Source organism: Pleurodeles waltl, chromosome 10 (assembly GCF_031143425.1).
Source record: "Pleurodeles waltl isolate 20211129_DDA chromosome 10, aPleWal1.hap1.20221129, whole genome shotgun sequence".
Lineage (NCBI taxonomy): Eukaryota > Metazoa > Chordata > Amphibia > Caudata > Salamandridae > Pleurodeles > Pleurodeles waltl.
This window is the reverse complement of record NC_090449.1, coordinates 1,059,468,796-1,059,493,641: the sequence shown is the minus strand read 5'-3', so window position 1 is coordinate 1,059,493,641 and position 24,846 is coordinate 1,059,468,796. Positions and strand designations below refer to the sequence as shown.

Below are 24,846 nucleotides of genomic sequence, written 5' to 3'. Positions count from 1 at the left end.
CACGTAATTCACTGACTGTCCTTGGTGGTAGGCAGAGGAGCTAGTACTGACTGATACCTTTCGATGACCACCATAGTTGGTGCAAACCTCTAAAAGACAGCTTAAGGTAGGGTATGCAAAAGGCAGAGAGGGTGTAGGTATCGCTCTGCCAGCTGACGCATTTAACCATCATCCTGAAGGGCATAGAAAAGACAGTGAGACAAGCCGCTGATAACTGACGCCATAAGACGACTGATGTTGCTCTGTAAGTTGCATAAGAGAGATCCCTTTAAACGGTTCAAGTTTCAATTCTTTTAGACTCAGCTTTTAAAACGGTCACTGCGCTGAACAACACCATAGGTGGTCTGTAGAGAGGAGTCAGTGAGTAATCAGGATGTGCGCGTTACCGGAGAGTGTCAGGGTGCCAACCAGCGCTCAGAGAGCCTGGGGAGGATCCTGCCTAAGTCAATAAATGTACTACCTACATCAAAACGCAAACCCTCAAGAGGATAAAAATAAATTGACTGCTGTATCTTCACAAATTCATGCTGCTGACTAACTTTGAAGAATTTATACTTTTAGAACTTTAGAACTGTTCTTGTTACTATGTCACCAGTGCATGTCTCTGTTGGCCTTAGACGTTCCGGCTCTTCTTTGACAGTAGACTGTCTCTTGACCTCAGCGGCGCAGCGTCCTGTCGTGACCTCTGTTCTTGTAATAAAACTTACTTCAAATTACTCTGGCCATGTGCCGAGTCTGACTTTGATTTTACAGATACCAGTTCACAGACACCCATCTCCTCTATGACAATTGTCCTCTTCATTACAGTCTCTCACATACAGGTGGGGGAGCCACTGAAGCCACGAGCTAGATGAAAAGGGGAGTGGGTGGGACGAAGAGGGGGAAAGCAGCACACTAGGGACACAGCAACACGGGTGGGGGAGGAGTCCACGATGGGCAGAGCAACATGAAGCATGAGAATGGAGAAAAGTACACAAGAGAGCGAGCAGTACACGGTGGAGAGCGTGAGGTGGGAGCCTATTTGATGCTGAGGAGAAGTACACACGGAAGAGAGCTGGAAAAACATGCACTCTTATGGAGTGCGTAACCTCAACGTAGTTCCCTAAAAGGTGAGCAGTCGAAGGATACAAGTAGGCCAATCAAAAGGATGGTAAAGAGGCTATTCTCTGGGGGCAGGTAGAGGCTGGGGGGAGCAAACACAAGGAAAGAAAGGTAAGCTACCAAGTATAAAATCAAAGGTGACAAAGCCAACCAAAGAAGCAATGGGCAGGCTGCAAATCCACTACAAATTTTTGCTCAGCCCAAAATGGGTATTTCGCTTGTGCTGCGCTGTCTGGTAAGGACGCTCTAAAAAAAAACAAAAAATATGATTTATAAGCAACTGCCGAATCACAGGAATATTAAAATACTCTGAACTACGGAGATATTGGTTGTGTGTAATTTCCTAGAGTCAAAATCCCCCAAAATTCCCAAAGAACGAACAGAGAACAATTACTCTGAGACTATGGCATCGCCTCACCGTACACTCAGAACTTGCCATTCCCCAAAGCACTTGAACAACAATCTCAAGACTCAACTATTTGGGGCCTATCCAACATTACATTCCTCCTCTATCTTCCCCCAACACATTTGCAGCAGGTCACTTATACCTCTTCACTACTCCTTTAGGGTTGGTGTATTTGTACCCTGCTGACAACAAGTAACATCTACATCCTCTTGTCTGTAGCAAAGAAGTAGAAATAACACCCTTCAAAGCTCTGTCACTCGGGTGCCCATCTTTTCGTATTCTCATTTAGTTCTTTTGAACTTGCTCTTGGGTAGACTGATGAGGATGCAAAGGAGGCTAAGCAGAGGTGGCCCGAACCAGTGCCTCACTATGGTCTAAGAGTCCTCTAAGGTGATCCCACAGGCTTGAAGATGCTATTAAATCCTTTTGTCAACCAAGAAGCTTTTGTTCTGCAGTGGTTTAAGCGCAGAAGACTCCTGAAACACACCTACTGTCACTAGGTTTGTGCTGTCTAGTTTTGAGGTTTGTTAGTCCAGTTCAAGAAACTCAAGAATGGAATTGGATCCCTCCTGTCCAAAAGAGGTTCACTGAAAAAACTCCAAAGCCACTATAAGAAACTGAATTATTATTTAAGGTGGGTGACCTTAAGGAATACTCACAACCCTTTTCAGGACAAACTCTCAAAGTCACTAAACTAACCTGAGTTCAGCTCCCTGATAGTTACGGCACAGAGTAGACAGGTTTAACTTCGGGAAATGTGTAAAGTATTTATGCACTACCAAAACAGTAATAAAGTCAAAATGCAAAACAATCAAAATCACAAGCCAATCCAATAAGAGAAACCGGAGATATTAATTTTTAAAGTTTTAAGTAGAAATAGTGCCAAATATCACAAAGTGCTGATTATAGTCACTGGTTGCAATAGGCCGGGACCTAGACACAATTTGAGGCACACTTGCATGGGATGCAGGTTGAACACATCAACGAGGATCATCCTGGTCAAATATTTTACTTCCTGACTTGGGGCCTGATTTAGATTTCGGCGCACAGGTTTCTCCGTCACAAGGAATAGCCCGACTGCTGAAATATAAATCCCACAGGATATAATAGGAATTATATTTCAGCGGACATGCTATCCTTCACCATTGTGATGGAGAACCCATCTGCCGAAATTTAAATCAGGCACTTAGACTTTTAAGTCCCACTTAAACACAGGAGTAGACTTCTAAGGCCCCCAGGATCTCAAGGGGCACATAGAGACTCACAAGATTTCAGGCAGAGGTCAACAGCAGGGTCCAGTCCAGGTATAGTTGTCACTGAGTACTTCCAGAACAGGTTTGTTGTCTCCATTTAGCCACATAGGAGGTAAGATAACTGACCCCAGGAGTCCACTTCTTTTTCTTGGGTACACAAAGGAGCAGGTCTAGTCCTTCGGGGCTACTCTCAGGTTATGAACAGCTGGTCAAGTCCTCTTCCCATTTTCCACAGGTCCAGATAGTGTTTTGAAGAGGGTACCCCCATTTATGCCTAGCACAAGGTAGTGGAGAGGGGACTTCTGCCCCCCTCCTAACCAATGGGGTAAAAGTTCACAGGGCCAACCCTACCCCCTTTTGCAGTAGTTCTAGTGTGCTTTACTGCACATAGCCCCAAAATGCCATGTGTCAGGGCATTTTCAAGATGGTAAAAACTTTTCCGCCTCACTAAACTTGGACTCTGAGGCTGGAAGTGTGAGTGGAGAGTGTATTTTGGTAATCCTAGTTTCCACCCACATATAACACTAAAATCTAGTTTGAAACAGGAACTGTACCCAAAACAAACTCAGAAACAGAAGGCTGCTAGGACAAAAGCAGGGTACTTCAGCAACCAGACGGTTAATATGCAAGAACTGTCTTGCAATCCAGTCTCTCCCTTTCAAGTGTGACCAAAGTATTACAGATAGCTCTACAGACCTGTCAAGTAGGATTTGACACTGATGTGAAAAGGAGGTTCACGGCCCCCACCCTGCATATTCTGTGGAGCTGAGAGGAATCATCTCTAACTATTTAGGTAAGCCTATAGTTTGTTCTTGGAAGGCATTTCACACCTACTTCACAACTATTCATGGTTTGAGCACACACTGAGTTGGCAGAGGCTTATGCTAATTAGCCTTCAGACAGTTCAGACACCTAAAGGGTATCTTTTTAAAAGTTACTTTTCCTGAATATTTATTGAACATCCAACTGAAATGGATTTTAATAGCTATTAAAAATAGTTGTTTAATTATTTTTAGCTGGTCCCATTCCTGAGATACCGTATTAGTATAGGACAGCCAGGCCTGCCACAGTGAAAAAAACATTTTGGGTTCATCATTCTATGCACATGGCAAAATTAATTTTCTACATGTCCCACTTTTAAATACCATGCACCATGCCACGTGGACTACAAAGATTACATAGGGAAAACATATTAATACTTAAAAAGGAGGTTTTTACCCATCAAAAAGAGTTAATTTAATAGGCCACACTGCAGGTTCTACACTCCAGCTGTCAGGCTACACAGGATAGGCCTGAAGTCATGCTTGCACTGGCATTATAGAGAATGGCACTACAGATGTTGCAGTCCACAACAGGCATTTTAACATCCAGACCCTGGGTGCTCGTTCTGCACCACAAAGTAGAAAATTAAAGGAAAGTTAAATGTGCCAATTAAGAATAAGCAATTGAACCATGTTCAAAGGGGGAGTCGAAGCACTTTAGAACTGGGTACCAGCTCTAGGGCCAGTAAAACATAGGTACAGCAACAGGTGACACCGCAGGGGTGACTAAAGCAAAAAAGGCATATTTCCTACAGCCCTCCTCACACCTCACCAGCAACAAAGGTGAAGCTACTGAAAGTTACTCTAGACCAGGACCTTTTGCTAATGATGCAGTTCAATACAGTGAGTTGTTCCTGCTTCTACCCATTTCTTTCTAGCTGAAAAATGCTACCATTTCTCTCCAAGTACAGCCACACTATACTAATTGACTTGTGTACCATCTCTTCTTGACTATTTAATAGTATTTATTGCAACTCCCCAAGGTATGCACTCAACATATTGCAAAAGTAAAAAATGCTGCTCTAATAATTGTGTTGGGCCTGCATAAAATCAACTCTGTGTCCGATTTTCACGGTTACTTGGCCTGGCTGATAAGAGAACACAAGATACTATGCAAATACCTGTTTCTCATTCACAATTCTTTATATGGAAAGATCATTTCAGGGCCACTAGACATTTGCAGCATTACAATGAATCTCAAACACTGCACTTGAATAGTTTTCCCCTTCTTCATTCCTTCATTCAGAAACAATGTGGTAGCCTCTCACTCAGCTAACTCTGTGTCAAGATGTGAAACAAGCTACTGGTAGACTTAAGACAGACCCATTAGCACTTGGCTTTCAGAAAGGCATTAAAGATTTGCTACTATGTGGTCCTTTCACGATTTTTTGAGTCAGGTAATGAGCAGGACTTTGTTTAGTCTCTAGCATCATAAAGCTACCGGGTGAAGAGTTCTGCACTGTAGAATATTGAAGCCAAACATAAACAACAAGTGCCCAGGATATCTTCGGAGAAGGAGTCATGAGCAATACCAGGTGGTGTGATTAATTCTTGATTTGAAAGAAAGAAAACTCTTCCTATCGAGGGTTGGCATGCTTTATCATTGGGTCCCTCCTCACTTTGGTAGAGTCAATCTATTACTGTGGACAAAACACTGGAAAACAGGAAAGCATTTAAGATTAAAGTTATCAGCCAAAATGTGGTTTGGGGGGGGGGGGGGGGGGGGGGAGGGTGCTTCTTGAATCTTCTGGTGTGGAGATAAACCTAATATGAGACGCAGAGGGGAATCTCCTTCATTGTTACTCTACTCACTGGGTGTCTAATTAAATGAGCTAGTCTACTAGTAGTAGTTTTCAAAATGTATCTCCCTCCCCTTTCCTTATCCCCACACCAAAATATTCCGGCATCACACAACCACCTTGCGGGTGCCACTTCCATGTCAAGAGTTCCCCTGTTTTCCAAAGTTGTAGCCCATACAGATAGAATGGCGCTACCAGTGGCTTGATGAAGCATGCTACCCATCTGTAGGTGAGCGTGTCCATACTTTAAAATCACGAATTAACCATACCAACTGATATTGCTCGAGGCTCCTTCACTAAATGACTCTGGCACATATTGTTTATGTAAGTATTTTAAAGGAAAAGGTGGAGTCTTTCAATTTCCCTTGGTGATGAATAATAAAATCAAATCAAAATAGTGATTGCAAGGCACTTCGCAGTAACTAGCCCTCACTAATTAGTCATACAAAGTTCATTATAGGTGGTGTGAAAAGCTCTTTCCCAAAAAGGTGAAAATCCAAAAGCTTTTCTTGAATCTCTCTGATGAAGCTGGTCAGATGAGTCATCGAGCATTAACCCAACTATCGGGATAGGGCCATTGCTGAAGTATCAACATACAGGAACGCCCACTGCCTTTCTGGAGGGAGACTATTGAATTAAGAGTAACATTTCCATAGTTCGCCTTTCTAGACCCCTTAAGCTAGTATATACATTCTGGAGAAGATGTAAAACAGTTTTGTTTCACATCTATTACCAATGGAATTTAACAACCTGACACAGCAAAGAACGGCAAAGGCAGCTTCAAGGATACACTATCAGTCTCATTAAAAAGAAACCTGTACTTTGGGTAAATTTTCTGGAACGCCAAATGGGGAAGAGTGAAACATGAGTCAGATATGAGCTATGACACCACAGGTATCTGACTGCACAGGAGTGTCAATGTTTTTTGAATCACGAGAAAGGAATGCCAGTCTGGTACCCCTATGAAGTGTAAAAGCTTGATTTTCACAGAAGGTTGACTGGCTGTGCTCTAAAAAGTTTGACAAAGGTGCACCAAAGCTGAGTGTCCATAAGAGGCCTGTGTGTCAGAATACTGTATGCAAAGTGATTGCTTAACTAAAATACTGTGTCCTAAATAATATTTACAAACATAGGGCCTGTTTCACAAAGGTAAATGTACACATTTGTGTACGTTTATGCTTTGTCAATAATAACAAAACTGCACAGTAATATTATGATTATGAATGTGGGGGCTTTGCACATAACAGATAGGCCTGTCCTATATAGAATATCATTGGGGTCTGGCATAAAATGTAAAGTTCTCAATCCCACGTCCTATTGGAGCTAAAACTCCAGTTATTGCAACAAACGTTCCTTCTTCCCCATGTTTGCCAAACGGGAACCTTAAACAGCCTAATATGCACATAGGTCGGGGAGATACAATACTAAAATGCCCTCATCTCAACCCTAAATGCAAACCCATCCAATCTGCTCTACAAAATATTCTGAAATCCGACCGTTTCAAGAAATTCTCACACAAAGAAAGAATATTGCAAGGAGACGTGATGTGCGAACATCAGGTTGAGTCCACTGCCTGCCCTTCAGACCCTGAATAGAGGCAAACTGCCTGCTACCTACACACCTACTACCCCTCACAATACACAAACACATATAAAAATTCTAACTTCAGTATTGTACGACCAACGCCATACAGCCTTAGACTGGCTGATGGACAAAATGAAAAAAGCAGACAAGAGGACCAACCTGGCATCCTGGACACACTCTAAGTGCACTTTTTCCATGGCAGACAGTCTGACAACACAAGAAGTTGGGGAAAGCAGACAGAGGATCAATCTCACATCCTGACGGGACTCTTATCATCGACCCACAGCTAAGCTTTCATTTTTGTATAGCCAGACATAGTTTCAGTGAGTAATAGAACGCTTGGCAGAGCACAATCATACTGTAGCAGAAGCATCTTCAGCATCAAATGCTGCACACATAAGATCGTGAAGTACGAAGGATCCAGCAAAGACCAGATTAACAAAATCAGACTATTAGGGTGAGCAGAGGGGGCAATGGGCGATGCTAGAAAGCACACTGTACAACTGATTTTTCAATGATTACATTCAACATATATACAAGTTGAGGCATCAGTAAAAACATCTAAGTAGCTCTCTGATCAAAGGGCTCTAAAATGGCATCATGCTTGACTATGTAAAACAGCATACTTGTTTGATTCAACTTATAATATTCTATTCATAGCTTCAAAGTGAACGTTGCATTAACTTGTTTCTGTCGCAGAGGGAAGCAATCAATATGTGTCAAGTCATTTTCAAATTACGTTTAACATCTTATTACCGAACGCAACAAATACAAATGGCTTATCCATAAAAATGTCCACCTGTTGGGGGACCCATAAAGGACAGTGTCCTATTGGTCACTGCCAGTTTAGGTTTCTGTTTAACATCATTGCCCTCATTTTAAAGCTAGGCTCGCTGACAGTAACATACAGTCAGGTTTAAAAGATAAGATTAATGAGGAATAACAGACTGTGTGGGGCGACGAAGCAGACGGGAGCTACTAGGCCATAGCGGCTGGGAAAATGTGCCTCTGTTGTATGAGGGCCCGTCCTACTATGGCTCTGAAATTTGGGCCAACTCCAATCCTTTCAGCATTTGACTCTCAGTGATAGTGTTTTCAAGCAGTCACAGGCTTCTCAGGAAGGTTACTGTGGGGTTACTAAGGCTCCAGACTAAACTCAGCAACCCAATAATTTGATTGTCCGTTCCAGTGCTTCTCTTTAGAAAACACAGGTACTTTATTACACCAGAAGAGGGGTTTCCAACCTTTCCCATAGGAACTAGCTATGTTCAGTGAAAATGATCTTGAGTTATTAATGTAGTTAGAGTTGTATTAGTAACGACATCAGACAAGATTACATTAGTGGTCACCTTAGGCAAAATTACAAGCGGTGATCATTTCAGTGCATCAGGGACGGCTGCCAGAAATAATGTAAAATTTACCAGGGTAATACGTACCAGCCATAACTGCAGTTCCAGTCAAGTTAATATTATAAGCAAGTCTCCCAAGTGCCACATGATTTATCACTCAAATATCAGTTTTAAAAATATTTTGTAAACTCAACCATCTTTCTCTAAACATGAGTTTATCAGCTTATGCATTTCAAAAGTACACACTTTACCTTAAACCCTCGGGTGCCTCAGACTTAACAGTTACATCCTGGGCAGCACCGCTCAGGTGCCCAGGACGTAACTGTTACATCCAAGTAGGGGCCCTCGGGGGAAGAGCAAGCGCTCCCCCAGTGGCCTAGCACCCCTCCTTCCCTGGGCAGGGATGGAAGGGGAATCGCTTTCCCTTCCACCCTCCAGCCCCCCTCCCCATGCCATCCAAGGACGTCAGCGCGTGTCGAGCGGTGAACTCATCAGAGGCCTACCCCTCCGGATTGGAGGAGAAATGCAAAAACGTTTCTCCTCCGATCACATGGACGGCCCAAGAGAGACATCAGAGGAAAGGAAAGGCCTTTCCTTTGTTTTGATGTATCCCTCTGCATTTCTGCTGCCCGATCGCAATGCGATCAGGCAGCAGAAATGCCCACTAGACACCAGGGAGTTTTTTTTTGCTGTTGTTATTGAATAACAATGTCCCTTGGGCAAGGGCTGCTCAACAGGGGGGGCAATTTAATTTTAGGCCGTTTCTGCTCCTCCAGGGGTGGAAGAAACCACTAGACACCAGGGATAATTATTATTATTATTATTTTTGTATGTGGGGAGCAACCCCTTAGGCAAGGGTCGCTCTCCTGGGGGCAGATCGGCCTATTTTTATTAGGCCGATCTGTCCCCAAGGGGGGAAGAAACCACTAGGCCCCGGGGATTTGCTTTTATAGTGCCAATTTAGGCAAGGGTCGCTCCCCTGGGGGGCACATTTATTTTAAGCCATTTCTGCTCCCCTTAGGCACCAGGGATTGGTGTGCATGTGTGTATTTTGTTTGGGGGGGAGGGGGAAGGGGCAGTCCCTTGGGCAAGGGTTGCTCCCCATGGGGCACATTACTGTTGGCCATACCTGCCCCACTTTGGGGCAGATTGGCCTATTTTTGAAGGTCTATCTGCCCTCAAAGGGGGCAGAAAGCCCACCAGAAACCAGGGAGGATTGTTTTTCAAAATAAGAGTGTGGTGGTATGGCCATACCCCCCACCCCAAATAAATAGGGCCAAAGTTGTTCTTCCCACCAGTGGGCAGATCGGGCAATTACCACAGATCCACACCTGGGGCGGGGGGGTGGAAGAAAGTCTACTAGATGCCAGGGAATAAAAATAAAAATAGTGGGGTGGTGGCTACCAACCAGTATGGGCCTGGTTATTCCCCCCACTTCAACTGAACAGGGTAACAGTGTTTCAGCTCTCCCCCTGCCCACTAAAACATCTTATCCCACGGCAAAAAAGAGGACATTTGATTATTTGGGGTTTTACATTTGGGACATGAAAGCGTGGCTAACTCTCAAAATCATCCCACTTGGAATGGTGAGGGCTGCACTTTTTGGACTTTGGGACGCTGCCATGTAGAAAAATCCACAAGACCTAGACACATCTGAAAACTAACCCTCTGGGTGATTCCAAGGTGGTGTGCTTCACATGCACCCCCACCATTTTCTTTTGCAAAGGATTAAGGGTAACAGAACCTGGTGAGAGCCCCACAAGTCACCCTATCCTGGATTCCCCTAAGTGTTTAGTTATCAAAAATGCACAGGTTTGGTAGGTTTCCCTAGGTGACGCCTGAGCTAGAGGCCAAAATCCACAGCTAGGCACTTTCCAAAAAACATGTCAGTTTTCTTTGGGAAAATGTGATGTGTCCATGTTGCGTTTCCTGTCGTGGACATTAGCCTATCCACGCAAGTGAGGAACTATTTGTATCGGGAGACTTGGGGGAGCACAGAATAGCAGAACAAGTGTTATTGCCCCTTGTGTTTGTCTACATTTTTCCTTCCAAATGTAGGACAGTGTGTAAAAAAGACGTCTATTTGAGAAATGCCCTGTAATTCACATGCTAATATGGGGACCCCAGAATTCAGAGATGTGCAAATAACCACTGCTTCTCAACACCTTATCTTGTCCCCATTTTGGAAATACAAAGGTTTTCTTGATACCTATTTTTCACTCTTTATTTTTCCCCAAATGAATTGCTGTATACCCGGTATAGAATGAAAACTCATTGCAAGGTGCATTTTATTTATTGGCTCTGGGTACCTAGGGTTCTTGATGAACCTACAAGCCCTATATATCCTCACAAGCAGAAGAGTTCAGCAGACGTAACGGGATATCGCTTTCAAAAATCTGACATTGCAGTAAAAAGTTAGAGTAAAACATGAAGAAAAATGGCTGGTTTTTTTCACCTCAATTTCAATATTTTTTTATTTCAGCTTTTATTTTCTGTAGGAAAAACTGTTAGGATCTACACAAATGACCCCTTGCTGAATTCAGTATTTTGTCTACGTTTCAGAAATTATTAGCTTTCCGGGATCCAGTATTGGTTTCTTTCCCATTTCTGTTACTAACTGCAAGGAGGCTAAAAGCACACAAAATAGTAAAAATAGGGTATGTCCCAGTAAAAGGCCACAATTGTGTTGAAAAATGTGGTTTTCTGATTCAAGTCCGCCTGTTCCTGAAAGGTGAGAAGCTGGTAACGCAAACTCTTTGTTGATGCCATTTTCAGGGGAAAAAACCTCAAGCCTTCTTCTGCAGCCATTTTTTCCTTTTTTCTTTTTTTTACAAATTTTTGCTGTATTTTAGCTTATTTCTTTGTCTCCTTTAGGGGAACCCACAAACTCTTCATACCTCTAGAATCCCTAGGATGTTGGAAAAAAGGACGCAAATTTGGCAAGGGTAACTTATGTGGACAAAACGTTATGAAGGACTTAGCGGGAACTGCCCCAAATAGCCATAAAAAGGCCTGTCACCTGAGGGGGGGAAAAGGCCTGGCAGCGAAGGGGTTAATTCATTCAAGCTTCTAAAATAGTAGGCTGGGTTACGCATAGAAGAGCTACTTATGGGTAGCTACAGAGCTACCAGGAGCTTACAAGCTATTAGCTGGCAGAGCCTGCACTAGAAAGCACAATTGTACACACTACAATCGTCAGGTATCCGTCTAATGAGTGTGTGTCCCAAGTGCTTCAAACTGGTGTCCCAATCTAGGCACTCTACCCCCCATGCCTCCCTTCTTCACACCTTGCAGTCTTAAAGCTTTTGTAGTGCACTCTTTATTTCAAGTGCAGAGCTCCCACAACTACTTTCAGCACAAAGCCTCTCTGTCAGGCTTGGATCTCTGATAGGCTCTCACCTGTATTTTCTGGTGTGGCGCTGGGCCGTCTAAGCCTGCCGGTGAGTGGTGAGTTCACCAGTGGTAGGCAGAACGAATGTGCACTCATGCAGCAGTATCTCTGCTGGTATGTAAGGTGTCAGGCGCACAGGGAGTCTCTGAAGGGCTGCTGCCAGAGTGAGGCGCATGACATTTGCCTTCTTCTTTGCTCCAGCAGTCAGTTGTCAAAGGTGGCTCTCGAGGTTGTGCAAGCCTGTCTTTTTACCCCCTCTCTGTTGAGTCTTGGTTATTTCCGCTGGGGCTTCCCTGGGTACGTTTGTGATCCTTGGTTCCAGGTCTCCAACAATGATACACCTCTTGGCAGTATGCTGGGGCATTCCGACAGTGACTGCATCAGCCACTGAGTTCTTCAGAACCATGGCTATGCCTCAAGACGAAAGCCTCACTCTTCGTAGGTGAGCTGCCCCCAGGCACTCTTGGAGCACTGCAGGGTGTAACTCGCAATCAGTACCTTGGTAGGAACTAGTGGGTGTCACCGGCAACCAGCATGGCTGCAAAGCAATTCTCCACCCTGCCTTTAATTAGGCAGGTCAAGTGAGCACAAAGGACAGAAGTGCTTTAGTGGCTCCAAAAAAAGTAAAAAGAGCAAGGCCATTTGGCACACTTCAAAATCCGCAGCAGCTCCTCTCTCGGTTGCAAAGTCATATCAGTGATTCGAATCACACCAGTCAGAAGGTCTGTGACTCTTTCACAGTCGAACCCATGCACCAGGGTCAACTGCTTCAGCCCCTTCCAACGATCAGCTCCTCCTGCAGGGTTGGTGCACACTTTCCCTCTTCAGATTTCAGGTGATGTTCCTCAGCTATGGAAAGCTGTCAGTAGTCCACTGGGTACTCTGAGGAAAACTCCCTCCTTGGTTGAAGAGAACTTGGAACTGGAGCAACAAGTAGGCCAACAGCTCACACAGCTCAGAGGAGATGTGGACTCTTTGTCTGCCTTTGCAGAACTGGTTTGGTTTATTTCCATCATGTGTCCTTCTCAAGCTGTTTCCAAACTCAACGTTTGTCTTCAGTGATGCCCTTCACAGTGGGATGGATTCCAGGTTGAACACCAACAACAGAGGCATAAAAGGTGTGAGGAGTGACGAGTCTGCACCTTGACTATCAACAGCTACACTGGATAGTGATCAGGAAGAGAGACAAAGAGCTGCTCCCTTCTAAAAGACCTTTTACACCCTTACATAGATATAGCAGTCCCACTCTTCACCCCTGCCATCCACCAAATGGAAGTTCCAGGAAGACTAAATAGAGCACTCTGTATCAGAAAGGACCTGACTGAATTATGTATAGGGACCCAGCTCCTTCACCACTTCAATCTTAGGAATGTCACAAATACACTTCCACACCTCCATCGTGTGTACAACACCCGGTCAGAGGTTTGCAAAATGGAACCCACAATCCTGTGTCACTATGGTTCACTCAAGCACTCGCACTGCATATCAAACTCCCACAGCATACATGCCTATGTCTAGACACAAAGGAACTTGGTGCCAGGATCCTGGGTTCACCGTTAGCAGAGGAACTTGGGGTGAAAGGGCCAGTAGCTTATCATTTGCCTTCCAGAGGTAAAAAGGCCTGGGCAGACTATAATTAATACCTAGCACATCATGCTGCCACCACCACATCACATAAGTGAAACCAGACAGGGACAGTAGTCCTGCTGTGAAAAGGAGGGCTCACTTGGGGCACCCTCCAGGTTCATGACCCAGTGCACATACTAGATTCGAGTGAGATGGGATCCAACATCCCAAAAACATTATAACAGACAAATACTCAGAATTTGGACACACAGGTCAGGGTACACGACTGTATATCATGCAGGGGACATTCCCATCCAAACAAAGAAAGTTTAAATATAATTAATTTTAGAGCAGGTCTTTTACATATACCTTCGTTTTTCTGACAATCTAACTGGAGTTTAGTATTTAGTGGCTGGGAAGCCCTGCCCTATCTCATCTTGGATGGACAGACTTAAAGCCTAACCTGTGTTTGGTTGTATGGCTATGTCGGTCAATCCCACAACATTTGGCTGCTATGAACATATGTTGAATGTGTCCTGGGGTGCATTTCTGTTCTACATCACAATTTCAAACCACACTCGCCCAGACAAAATGATTCTGGTACATGTATTTCTGACCCTCTGCCACTCGGACTATCCCCTTAAAAACTGGCACCAGGTCTTGAATGACTTAAGTGTGTGCCATATGCAGTTCTCCATTTATTACTGCTGAATACACTAATTTTTGAGAAACGTGAGCTTTTGTATTACCTACGTTTTATTTTCCCTTACTGTTCTTCCCATAACAGTTCAGTATGAAAAATATACCCTTTGCAGGCATGTTAAGAACCCATACTTTTGTGTGGAAGGGAACTTGATATAAAAATATCTACCATTCAGTAAGCCTCAGACTTTGCAACTTATAGTAATGTTATTCTGCCACATGACTTGGTCAAATAACACCACGTCGAACTGTTCATGGGTCTTTTGTCTCGATATACCAGACTAACATTATTTGGACAGTTATTGAACATAACATTTATTTCCTATCAACAAACTACATGCATGCAATACAGCCCGACAACGTGCGCAAGATACAAGATTCACCAACACTTAAGTGTTTATATTAAATATACACAAGGCCGTTTCGGTGAGTGTGGTTTTCCTCAATCCCCCAACTAATTAAGTTCTGGACCCAGTGGAAGCTGAGGAGGGAAGCTGTTTTGTTCATGACAATACAATGGTGTTGTAAACCACTTCATAAGACACACAAGTAGAGCGTTTTTCCTGCAATGTGATTTGCTTTAAAGTACTAATCTTTTTTCTACAGTGTCCCCATGCTTAAGTAGACATGGAACACGGAAAAAGAAGACAAGTGGTGCAATAGATTGACTGTCACCATTAAAAATCCTTTTACAGAAAACAACTACAACTGAATAGGAACAAACACATGCAGAACGTAAATGCTGCTAGAGTATTCCTGGCCACACTACACAGGCACACCAGTTAAGATCAGGGGATATCAGCTGCAGACAAAAATAACATGCTTTATAAGTCCTGGCAAAAAACAAGTAGAAGGTGGCCTGCGTTAGATGTTGAAACTGGAATGATACAAGCAGGCAGGGGATGCAAATGCCCATCACGCCTCAGAAAGTATCCGGCAGCGTAATGCTGTCAGAGATGGCATATACACATACTTTTTAGAGCAAATTCTTTAAATATTAATTCTTAAATACTGTACTTATGGCAGCTTTCAAACATCTCTGGTAAAATGTGCACGCCAAGAATTTCAAGGGCCATTTTTTACATTCTGTAATAATGGCACAAAGATAATCGATTTGCTCCACATTCGCAAACTGCAGACTGGTGCGCAACCCTGTGAGGACATGATGCCTGATGGGAAGCAGACTAACATCGGTCACTATAAAGAGGTCCTGTGCAGACAACCACACAACACGCAAGAGAAATCTTACCTGAGTTCGGTTGAAAGCCACACGTGCAAACACCGCCTGTGAGATTCCTGCCCTCTTCAACTCATCACGCACCCACTGGTAAATATCGGAAGACACCTCTGTGTTGGTTGAAATTTGTTGCTCCAATGGCTTGTTAATAGTTCTACTGACAGGAGGAGGATGGTTCAAGTACTGTTGATTTAAGGACTGATGAGCTAAAAGTCTGTTCACTGCATACTGCTGGTTCAATAACTGAGCCATCACCAGCTGCTGGTTTACCAGTTGAGGGCTAATGGGAGAGGGTACAAGTCCAGGGTGCATGTTTGAAATCGGAGTTCGAACTGGTGGTTGGCTGCTGTGAGAAAGCTGCACAGGCGATGGGGGCTGTTCAGCTGTGCTCCCTTGTACGGGCTGTTGACCATAACCAACATGGTTGTTGCCTTGCTGGAACATTTCAGAGATGTTTTCCATTTCAACTACAGTAAAACAAAAATGAAAACTAAGCGAGAAATCGATTTACTTTAAATAGTTGCATGCAGACTGTAAAATACCGCAGAATATACTCTAGATATTGATAAATCAATAGAAAAAAAATATTGGAAACACAATGGAGGGCTTTATTTGGCAGGGGGAAGCTGAAGAACATTTAGGAGCAACCCTGTTCAGTTTGGATGTAGGAGGGGAAAAAATACTAAGGGCCTGATTTAGATCTTGACAGTGTTACCGCCAAGCCGCGTCAGCGGCAGACCTGAAAACACCATCAAATTAACAGTGTTCGTCTGCTGTATTTAGATGTATTGCAACTGAGCCGCAGACCACCATAACAAAGCACCTTTCCAAGCGTCCGGGGGGTGGGCTCCTGCCGACCATATGTAAATGTGTCAACTGTACAGGCGGTGTCATACCATAGGATTGCTGATGCAGGGAGACCCTCGCTGGACCCAATGGACAACAGCACTGGAATACAGGTAAGTCACACACACACATTCTACTTTAGCCATATGTGTCCTCCTCCGCAACACACTACTCAACGCACCATATACACACTATTATCCATTCCCATTCCAACACTACACAACCCGTACATACCAAACACCTATTTCCATACATCCATGGAACACACTCTATTGGCACTGCAACCACACACAACACAACAACCAACACAACTACACAAACACACTCACACGAGGCACACCTACATACATCACCTACATAAATCACGATAATGTCCATCACACAACACTCACACGAATGTTGCACCTACCAACACAACACTGATCCCACATGCAGGTGACACACATAAAGACACAATCACATCACCCACTCTAGCATCCTCCACCTTAACCAGCCAAACCAATCGCACACATACATACACGTACTGACTCACATCCACACCAGGTAGCACAACCTTGCCAGTACAGGTCCCATTGCAATGGGCACACATGGTCACAGTTGTGAAGTGTGATTGTAACGACACTGGGGTGTCCCCATTCACTTGACAATGAATGATGACACCACAATGACAGTTGTGTATGTGTGGATATGCTTGTTGTGCCGGTGTCCCCTTGCAAGTCGGCCCAATTGTGTACCCAACTTATGCATGTCACAGTGATTTAAAAAAATTACTGTGACATGTGTGTGCTTGCATTGGTTCCAACCTCACCTACAGCACCCAACCAACGTACTCTAACAATACGGCATGTCTATCCAGCGGGTGTGTGATCATGGCAGCAGATGGGTTTTCACTTGTGTAATCATGTATTTGCTGTTCATGTTTTGCACTTACTCTCATATTATGGTTGTAGTTATATACATTTTAACTTATAATTGAGTATTAAAGTCCACTTTAACAACGATTTATAAGTTAGCATGAGTAGACCTTCATTTTAATGTATGAAATGTATTTTCTGTGCTTTTCATGTTTCTTCTGTTGCAGGTGCTCACTTCTGACTTCTTAGCTAGTGAAAAGAGTATTGTGTATTAGAGATAGAAAGGCACGAGAAAGGGGAACTTGGCACGGACTGGACGATGTAATGAGCAGAAGAAGCCTCCTAATCACTGCCTATCTGTAGCAAAGAAACTCAAGGCTAACCTGGTCATTAGAGTTCTGTGAGATGGGAGAAACATTCGATGTTGCATGTGTGCTCTGTGAGAAAGAATAATATTGGGGCTTCTGTTGACGTGTCCAGAGATACAGATGTTCCTGGTAATTTCCACTTTAAGTTAGAGTTCACATTGTTACGAGTTGTGCCTGATTCTTTTAGACCTGGAGAGGTGCAGACCACTCAGCTCCCTTTACCCTGACTGTGCATAGCTTCATGTTAATACTGGTTTCCTTCTTTCTGAAGACTTCTACTGGAGTCTTTGCTGCTGATACCTACCTTGCTTCATTACCAAATTCCTTGAGACCCCTTTAAATTGAATTCATCTTTTAGTTAGAACCTAAGCCAGATTACTTTTAACTTATTCTTTTTGAGAAGGAGTAAACCAATTTTTTTTAATTCTTGTTTCCTAGTATTTTTATTGCTGTGACTGTAATTTCCATATGCCTTATGCTTTTGAGATTGAAATTATTGTGGCATTTCAGCTTGTCAGTTTTGAATCTGCACATTTATAATCTGATTTTGATAAGTACATATATTGGAGTGATTACTAATTTGTAATAATAATAGTCCTCTTTGTGTCGACAAATTAGCTTCACAAACATAAATTGTGAGTGGTTACTAACTCCCTTGCCTCCCAGGACACACCGATATTAATCAGATGGAGATACCAACCACTTCTGTATGCACCCTCTCAACATCTAACATGGTCTGAAGAATTTTCTGTCACCCCAAGTGTATCAGGGTTACATAAAACATACATCATGCCCAAGGTGTGCAGTTTGCAATCCACTGACTCTCTGAGTAAATAGCTTTTCTTTTAAATGCAAGTGCATTTTTGACATATCCGTGATGCATCCTCATCCTCCATGGATGTCGAATGCGCACATGCTTCCATAAATCATGGTTGCTTGCCTTCACTGTAACAAGACAGTACAAATTATTTCATTAAATAAAGCTTAATACCTTATGTCAAACTATAAGAAGTGTACTTTGCCTAGCATTTTGTTCCCCATTCTGGATTCTGACAAACCTCTCCCACCAGGACTCCAATCCTAGAAGCTATTGACACATCTCTTTTTTGTACAAGTCGAAAATGGAATGAACGCCTGCCCACATTACCACTACAGCAAAATTAAAACGCTTATATATTTCATACTCTCCTCATCCTCATCTTCCAAAGCCCCCAAGAAAAAGACTAAATTAAACTATGTTGTGGGAGGTATGGTGTCAGTAAAGGAAGTGCACCTCAATGAACAAATCACTATTAAATTAGAAATCAAGTTTCAGTGCTCAGTAAAAATTCAGGCTATACTGAGTGCACTAGGAGTCCGTATGTATTAGTGTACAGAACTATTTCAAAGTCAATATGTATTACACAAGTAATTTCGCAAATACATATTAAAGTTTCTGTGAGCACAAATATTTTAATGGAAAGGCTGTCTTAAATCAGATGAGCACAAAATGAAGGATTATGTTTAACAGTACAGCTCATGGGTAAAACTGAAACCAGGCAAAATTGCAAATGCTCTTAAATGTAAAGGAATTACAGCTGAACTACGAAAGATTTAATTTATGGATCTGACAATATAACTTTCACAGGGCAGCTCAAGGGACACCAACGCTAATACTTGTTACTCATTTTCAGCAATGAACTCAAACAGCACTACCAATAAAGGCACTATTGTAGGTGTAATTATGGTCAAGTGAGACCCGCTCCCCGAGGACAACTTAATTCTGGTAAACTGCTTAGATCATCACCATGTTCACGTTTCTCTGTCTCTTTCTGTATGTTAACAAAGAATAACATTTGGTCAACACAGAAAGGATGAAACTGGTTATTACAACACAAACAACCTCAATATCCTTTCAGTAGCACTTAGAGCTCCTCTTCTCCTTCCTTCCATCACCGTCAAATAAGATGCCAATCTCTATATGTGAAACTATTACAAATGCATTGTTGAATTCATCAAAGTAGCTCTGCTCAAAATTAAAAGAAAAAAATCAAAATCCTCTTCCCCTGCACTCCACTGTACTATGTTAAAAGGAATGCTCTCTGTTCTCTTTAGAAAAATTGGTAACATTCTCCCTCTGTCCCTCACCTTTTTAAACTCACAGCTGCCAGGAAGCCATGCAAGAGTCATAGTTTTAATGTCGAGCATGCAAGCTCTTTGACCTGTTGTAAGTATTGTGGGCTGTTAACCAAGCCCATGTCACGCCCATCACTTTCACTCGTTTGTGAGCTTGCCTTTCAAAAATCATTTGATGTAATTGGTAAATACTTTACGTTTGTCCCGCATTGAGGCTGTTTTTGTCACGCCTTGCAGACTGCCCCAGTTACATGGATTATTGCATGATTGCCGATATACTTCAGCAAGGGTGAAGTATTTCTTTTGTCTCTCCCCCGCTCACAAAGCGAACCGGCACAACATTGTGAACTCGATCTGCGGTATTGGAGCGCTGATCACATTGTTCACAGTTACCCAATTAGAGTCATTTCCTGTGGCTCTTCCCTTAAAAACACTAGAAATTGGAGAATACTTTACGTAAAACAGAAATCCTCAAAAGTGAAAGTGACTCTCCTGGCACAGCAGGAGAGCCTACAATATTCACTGCACTCTGGAAAACGTGACCCACAATGCTTTGCAGGGCATTACTGTTACAAAACATTTTTGCTCATAACTCAGCCTGCGGTGACCCTAGGGCAATGGGACCACCACCAAAACGTTCACAACAACAACGTGCTTTCTGTCTACGTCATCTTTGGATCCCCACATTAGATTAGTGAGGACCCCAAAATAACCCCTCCCACCATTTAATGTCTGTTTAAGCTCTCCATTGGCTCAAACATTTGTTTTATAGCTGGAAGTTGTTTATGTTTTAAGGGCCTTGGTAATAATATCATTGTTAAAGGCCTGCTACCCCTGGATATATGTAATGCACTATGCCCTCTATGGGGCTAAATATATAGTTACACTGCATTATTTACTACCATTTTCTTTTTGTGTGGTTATGCCCTTAGGGGCTAACTATATAGTCACATGACCATGTTTCTTACAAGCCCCTCTAGGGGCTGTTCTAAGCATTACAGTCATATCAACATATTAAAATATTCAGGGCACTGAAACTCGCCTCATAATGCTTTGCAGGACATTACTTTGCTTTGCTCATAACTCAGCCTGTGGTGGTCCCTAGGACGATAGGACCACTTTCACAACCCTATGTCTACGTCATCTCTGGGACTCCACACTAGATAAGTGGGCACCCCAAAATAACTCCTCCTACCAGTCTGTCTCTTTTAGGCTTTCCTATGGCTACAACCTTTGTTTTACAGCTGCAAGAGGCTTTATTTTAAAAGCCTTGTTTGTAACAACATTGCAGTAGGCCTGCTAGCCCTAAAAATGCCCTCTGGGGGCTAAGTATATGGTTACACTGCATTACTTTTGCCTGTTTTGATGGGATTATCTCCTCTAGGGGCTAAAAATATTGTTACATGACCATGTTTCTTATAAATGATATTTTTGTTATAGTGTCCTCTAGGGGCTGTTTTGAGCATTACAGCCTAATGCCAAAAATGTATTTCTGATAAAGGTTTATATGATACTGGTATATGTTTTAATAATCTCTCCTTATTACATTTATGACCATAATTGAGGCCAGCTTAATCTCTGTATTACACTAAGGCTGTTTGAACACTTTTGACATGTTTGCATGAACCTTCTAGTTTTTCTCTTCTGTGGCTGTCTTTTTTGGGGGATTTGTGTTAGCCAGAAATTCTGATGGTGGGGTCGTGAAAATGGTATTCGATTGGAATTAGCATGGCGATTTAAATTAAAATGCCATGTGGCAACATTTTCCTTTTTGCTGCAGATAGAGGAAGAAGGTTAATGGAAGTGCTTTAGTTACATGCAGGGCCACTCGAATTATGACAGGAAAAGACAAAATTATAAGGCAAGGTTGACCAAATTTATATGGCAAGAAAAGTCCAAATATGAATTTACAATGCCAATAGCTCTAACTCGAGCAAATGCGAGACCTATTGCACTGCACATGCTTGTTTTTTTATGCAAAGGCTCATCATATCAAGTACCTTATTGACTCCTCTAGATACCAGCCAAAACAACTCTTTGATATAGTCAAACCACCTTACAATCATCCTCATTCTCACATCTCTGAAGACCCAGTCACTAAATTGGAACAATTTTCTAAATTATTTGATGAGAAAGTGAAGCCTAACTATCCCTTCAACTAATCCATGCATCAAAGAAACAGTTGAACTATATTAGTAAACAAGAGTCAACTGGCTTCAATTTGATGGTGACTCAAATGACAGCCTATTAAAAATGACTGCTAAAGTGAATCCCTCCAAGCAGTGCAACTACGTGATTATGGCTAACATCTCTAAAGGGCTGGCTATCCATCTTGTACCCTACTGTACTAGACTAGTGCACTAATCCCTTCCAAACTGCCTCAAAATGGGTCAAATCATGCACTTTACAAAGAAACCCTCCACTGACACAAGACACTTTCATAATTACGGAGCAACTCTGGAGCTTCCTTACCTCTCCGTCACCATATTGCTGAAAATAATATACTAGGGGCCAGATGTATGAATTTTTTTTGCACTCGCAAACAGTGCGAATCGCAAAATTCGGCAGTTTGCGAGTGCAAAAAAGGGGTCTGCGATGCATGAAAGGCATTCGCAGACCACAAATAAGAAATCGCTAAAATTGCGATTTCTTGCGTTGCGACCTGGATTTTGCGAGTCGCAATTTGCGATTCGCAAAATCCACATCGCAAGGCGATGCTGCAAAAAAATCGCAAATTGCGATTTTTCGCAGAATGGCATTTTGCACATGCAAAATACCATTAAAAGAAACCAGGTGGTAACCTGGTGCAAAATTTAAAAATGCATTTAAAATGCATTTTTAAATTGTACATGTACAGCACACATGCCCTTTTGGCATGTGTGCACCTTACATGTCCCCAAAAATGTTTTTGTGGTGCAGCAGAGGGGGCCTTAGGCCCCCAGCACCCTGGGGTTTTGCATTTCCAAAATTGCGATTTCTGGTTCAGAAATCGCAATTTTGGAAATGCAAAAAAATTGCAGCTATGGGCCAACAGGCCCATAGCTGCGAATGGGGCCGGTATTGCAACTTGCGATTCGGTAATAGCATTTGCGATTTTTAAGAAATCGCTATTACCGAATCGCAAATGTGATACATGGCACTTTGCGAGTCGGAAATAGCGATTTCTTAAAATTTGCTATTTCCGAATCGCAAAGGGCCGTGATGATACATCTGGCCCTAGATGACTTACAATCAGGCTGCAGTTAGGATTGCAGCCCTGAAATAGCTCTTTTACTAGTTGCAGATGACACTTTCTGCATTGCTGATTCAGGCAATTTTTGTCGTCTTGTACTGCTTTATTTATCTGCCACCTTTCATACTGTTATGAATTCTACACGTTTTAAGATTCTCAGAGAGCATACAGGAATCAATGGCGTTCTCCTTAATAGATCCATTTCCTCTTTGACCAACAATCCGAACAGTCAAACCTGGCAACTGTATCTCAAACTCAACCCCCTTATAACCGGGCCTTCACCAAGATTCAATGCTGCCTCTACTTCTATACAACCTATATTCTGAAACTCTGGAAGCACTTTGCAAACTTCTCTGAACGTTATTCTGAGTGCACAGCTGCAACTGCGACTTTTATGGTAGAACAGTCAGTCTGACCCAGTTGGAGACCTAAGGACAAGAAACCTTCAGTTTCTCAGTCAAAGGCCTAACTAGTTCAGTCACTGGTGTTGTCCAGCTAAAGCAAAACAAAACACAAATGATGGACGGAATGCGGAACCAATCAAACATTCATCCCCAGTCACAGATCTGGGTTTAATCCATTGCAAATCAGTCTTGTCCCTGTTCCTCATGGGAACAGTCCAGCCCAAACTGCCAGGCCAGGTCCTCCCTGGAACGGAAACAAGCATTCTGGGACCGGTTTCAGGGTTTCACCCTTCATCAGCCAGGCTAGCTTGAATCCAGTGGCATAGTGAGCCCGGGACCCACGTCTGGGCATACCCGCCGCACTTATGGCAGCTAAAGCAAAGCAAAACACAAATGATGGACGGAATGCGGAACCAATCAAACATTCACCCCAGTCACAGATCTGGGTGTAAACTGGGGTGGCATGGTGAGCAAAAGAATGAAGGATTAAACCCAGATCTGTGACTGGGGGTGAATGTTTGATTGGTTCCGCATTCTGTCCATCATTTGTGTTTTGCTTTACTGTTGTTGTCCAGAACAGACTGAAATAACTCCCTTTTCAAACCAATGATGTAGGCTGCAGCTCATTTTGTCACTGGAAACAATAAATATGACCATAAAACCCAGATCCAACTTATGTTTCAAAGGATCTCCATTGACGCTAGATCCCTACACAAGACAGCATGCATGACATACAGGGTTGCCCATGCAGCTTCTCCTTGATACTTGACTAAAACTGATCCTGTCAGGTGTACAATCCTCTCTTTATAGCACAGAAACACTTCGCCTAGAACTTTCTGCATTCAAGAAAGAGAACACAATAGCTCAATCTTCCTCAAGCACTGTAAGTAGAATGTGGAACTCCCTCCTCAATCTTACACACCACCAAGTCAGTATCTCATTTCAAGAACGATCTCATGCTCTTAAATGTCCATAGATATTTACTTCCAGGACTTATCTAAATGAGATTTAATATGCACAAACACCGAGCACCTATTCTTGGTTCTGTGTATATTGTATGTTTAGCATTTCTTCCCCTCTCTAATATTTACTCATTTTCCCTACTAAAACAATATTTCTCCACTGTATTCTATTGCAATGTCTTCTTCTCTCTAACATTAACTTAGTTGCCTACTATGATATTTTGCCTCCTGTGTACTACATTGAGGTATATGTGATAGGTATCTTCATCATGCTCCCTGCCACTGAGTTGATCTTTATAATAATTGTATTATAGAGTACCCACCAACTTACATCTATTTATTTTTTTGTTTTAACTATCCTGCAATTTATAATCTTCTGGATACGTATTAAAGTTGAATCCATTTGTGCCACATGAGTCATCTCCATGCTATACAAAAAGGCATCAATGAATAAATAAATATTTATACCAAATCTTCATCTCAAATGTATAACTCTGGTTGTGTTGAAATGTAGCCTTTATGAGTTGTGACTGTATTCTTACTCCAATAACATACATCCACACCATGTAAATAACAACTGGAGCAGAAGAACCCAAATGGAGCAGTTCTTTGGGATTTTATCTAGGATGAGACACTGTTTTGCTGTAAATCAACCTGTTAACATGGGTAATTACACAGTCCCAACCGGTAAAAGAGCGTAATATATGGCACCTTCTTATTTGTGTATCTCTACCACAAACAGAGTCTACTCACTTTTGGAAGACAATTACTGATTTACCTTGCTCCTTTAGCACCAGATTGTATATGTTCCCCCACTTAAAGATCTACATAGGAGAATTTACAGTAAAGAGGAGAT

General features: G+C 42.6%; 1 protein-coding gene across 4 annotated transcripts in view; it reads right to left on the bottom strand.

Moving 5' to 3' along the window:
• SATB1 (SATB homeobox 1) overlaps nt 1–24,846 on the bottom strand; it is a 354,299-nt gene that overhangs the window by 222,708 nt on the left and 106,745 nt on the right. For all 4 annotated transcript variants that reach the window (XM_069212071.1, XM_069212072.1, XM_069212073.1 and 1 more), the window contains one exon: nt 15,222–15,676. In XM_069212071.1, the coding sequence (XP_069068172.1) occupies nt 15,222–15,676 (455 nt within the window). The remainder of the gene's footprint in view (nt 1–15,221; nt 15,677–24,846) is intronic.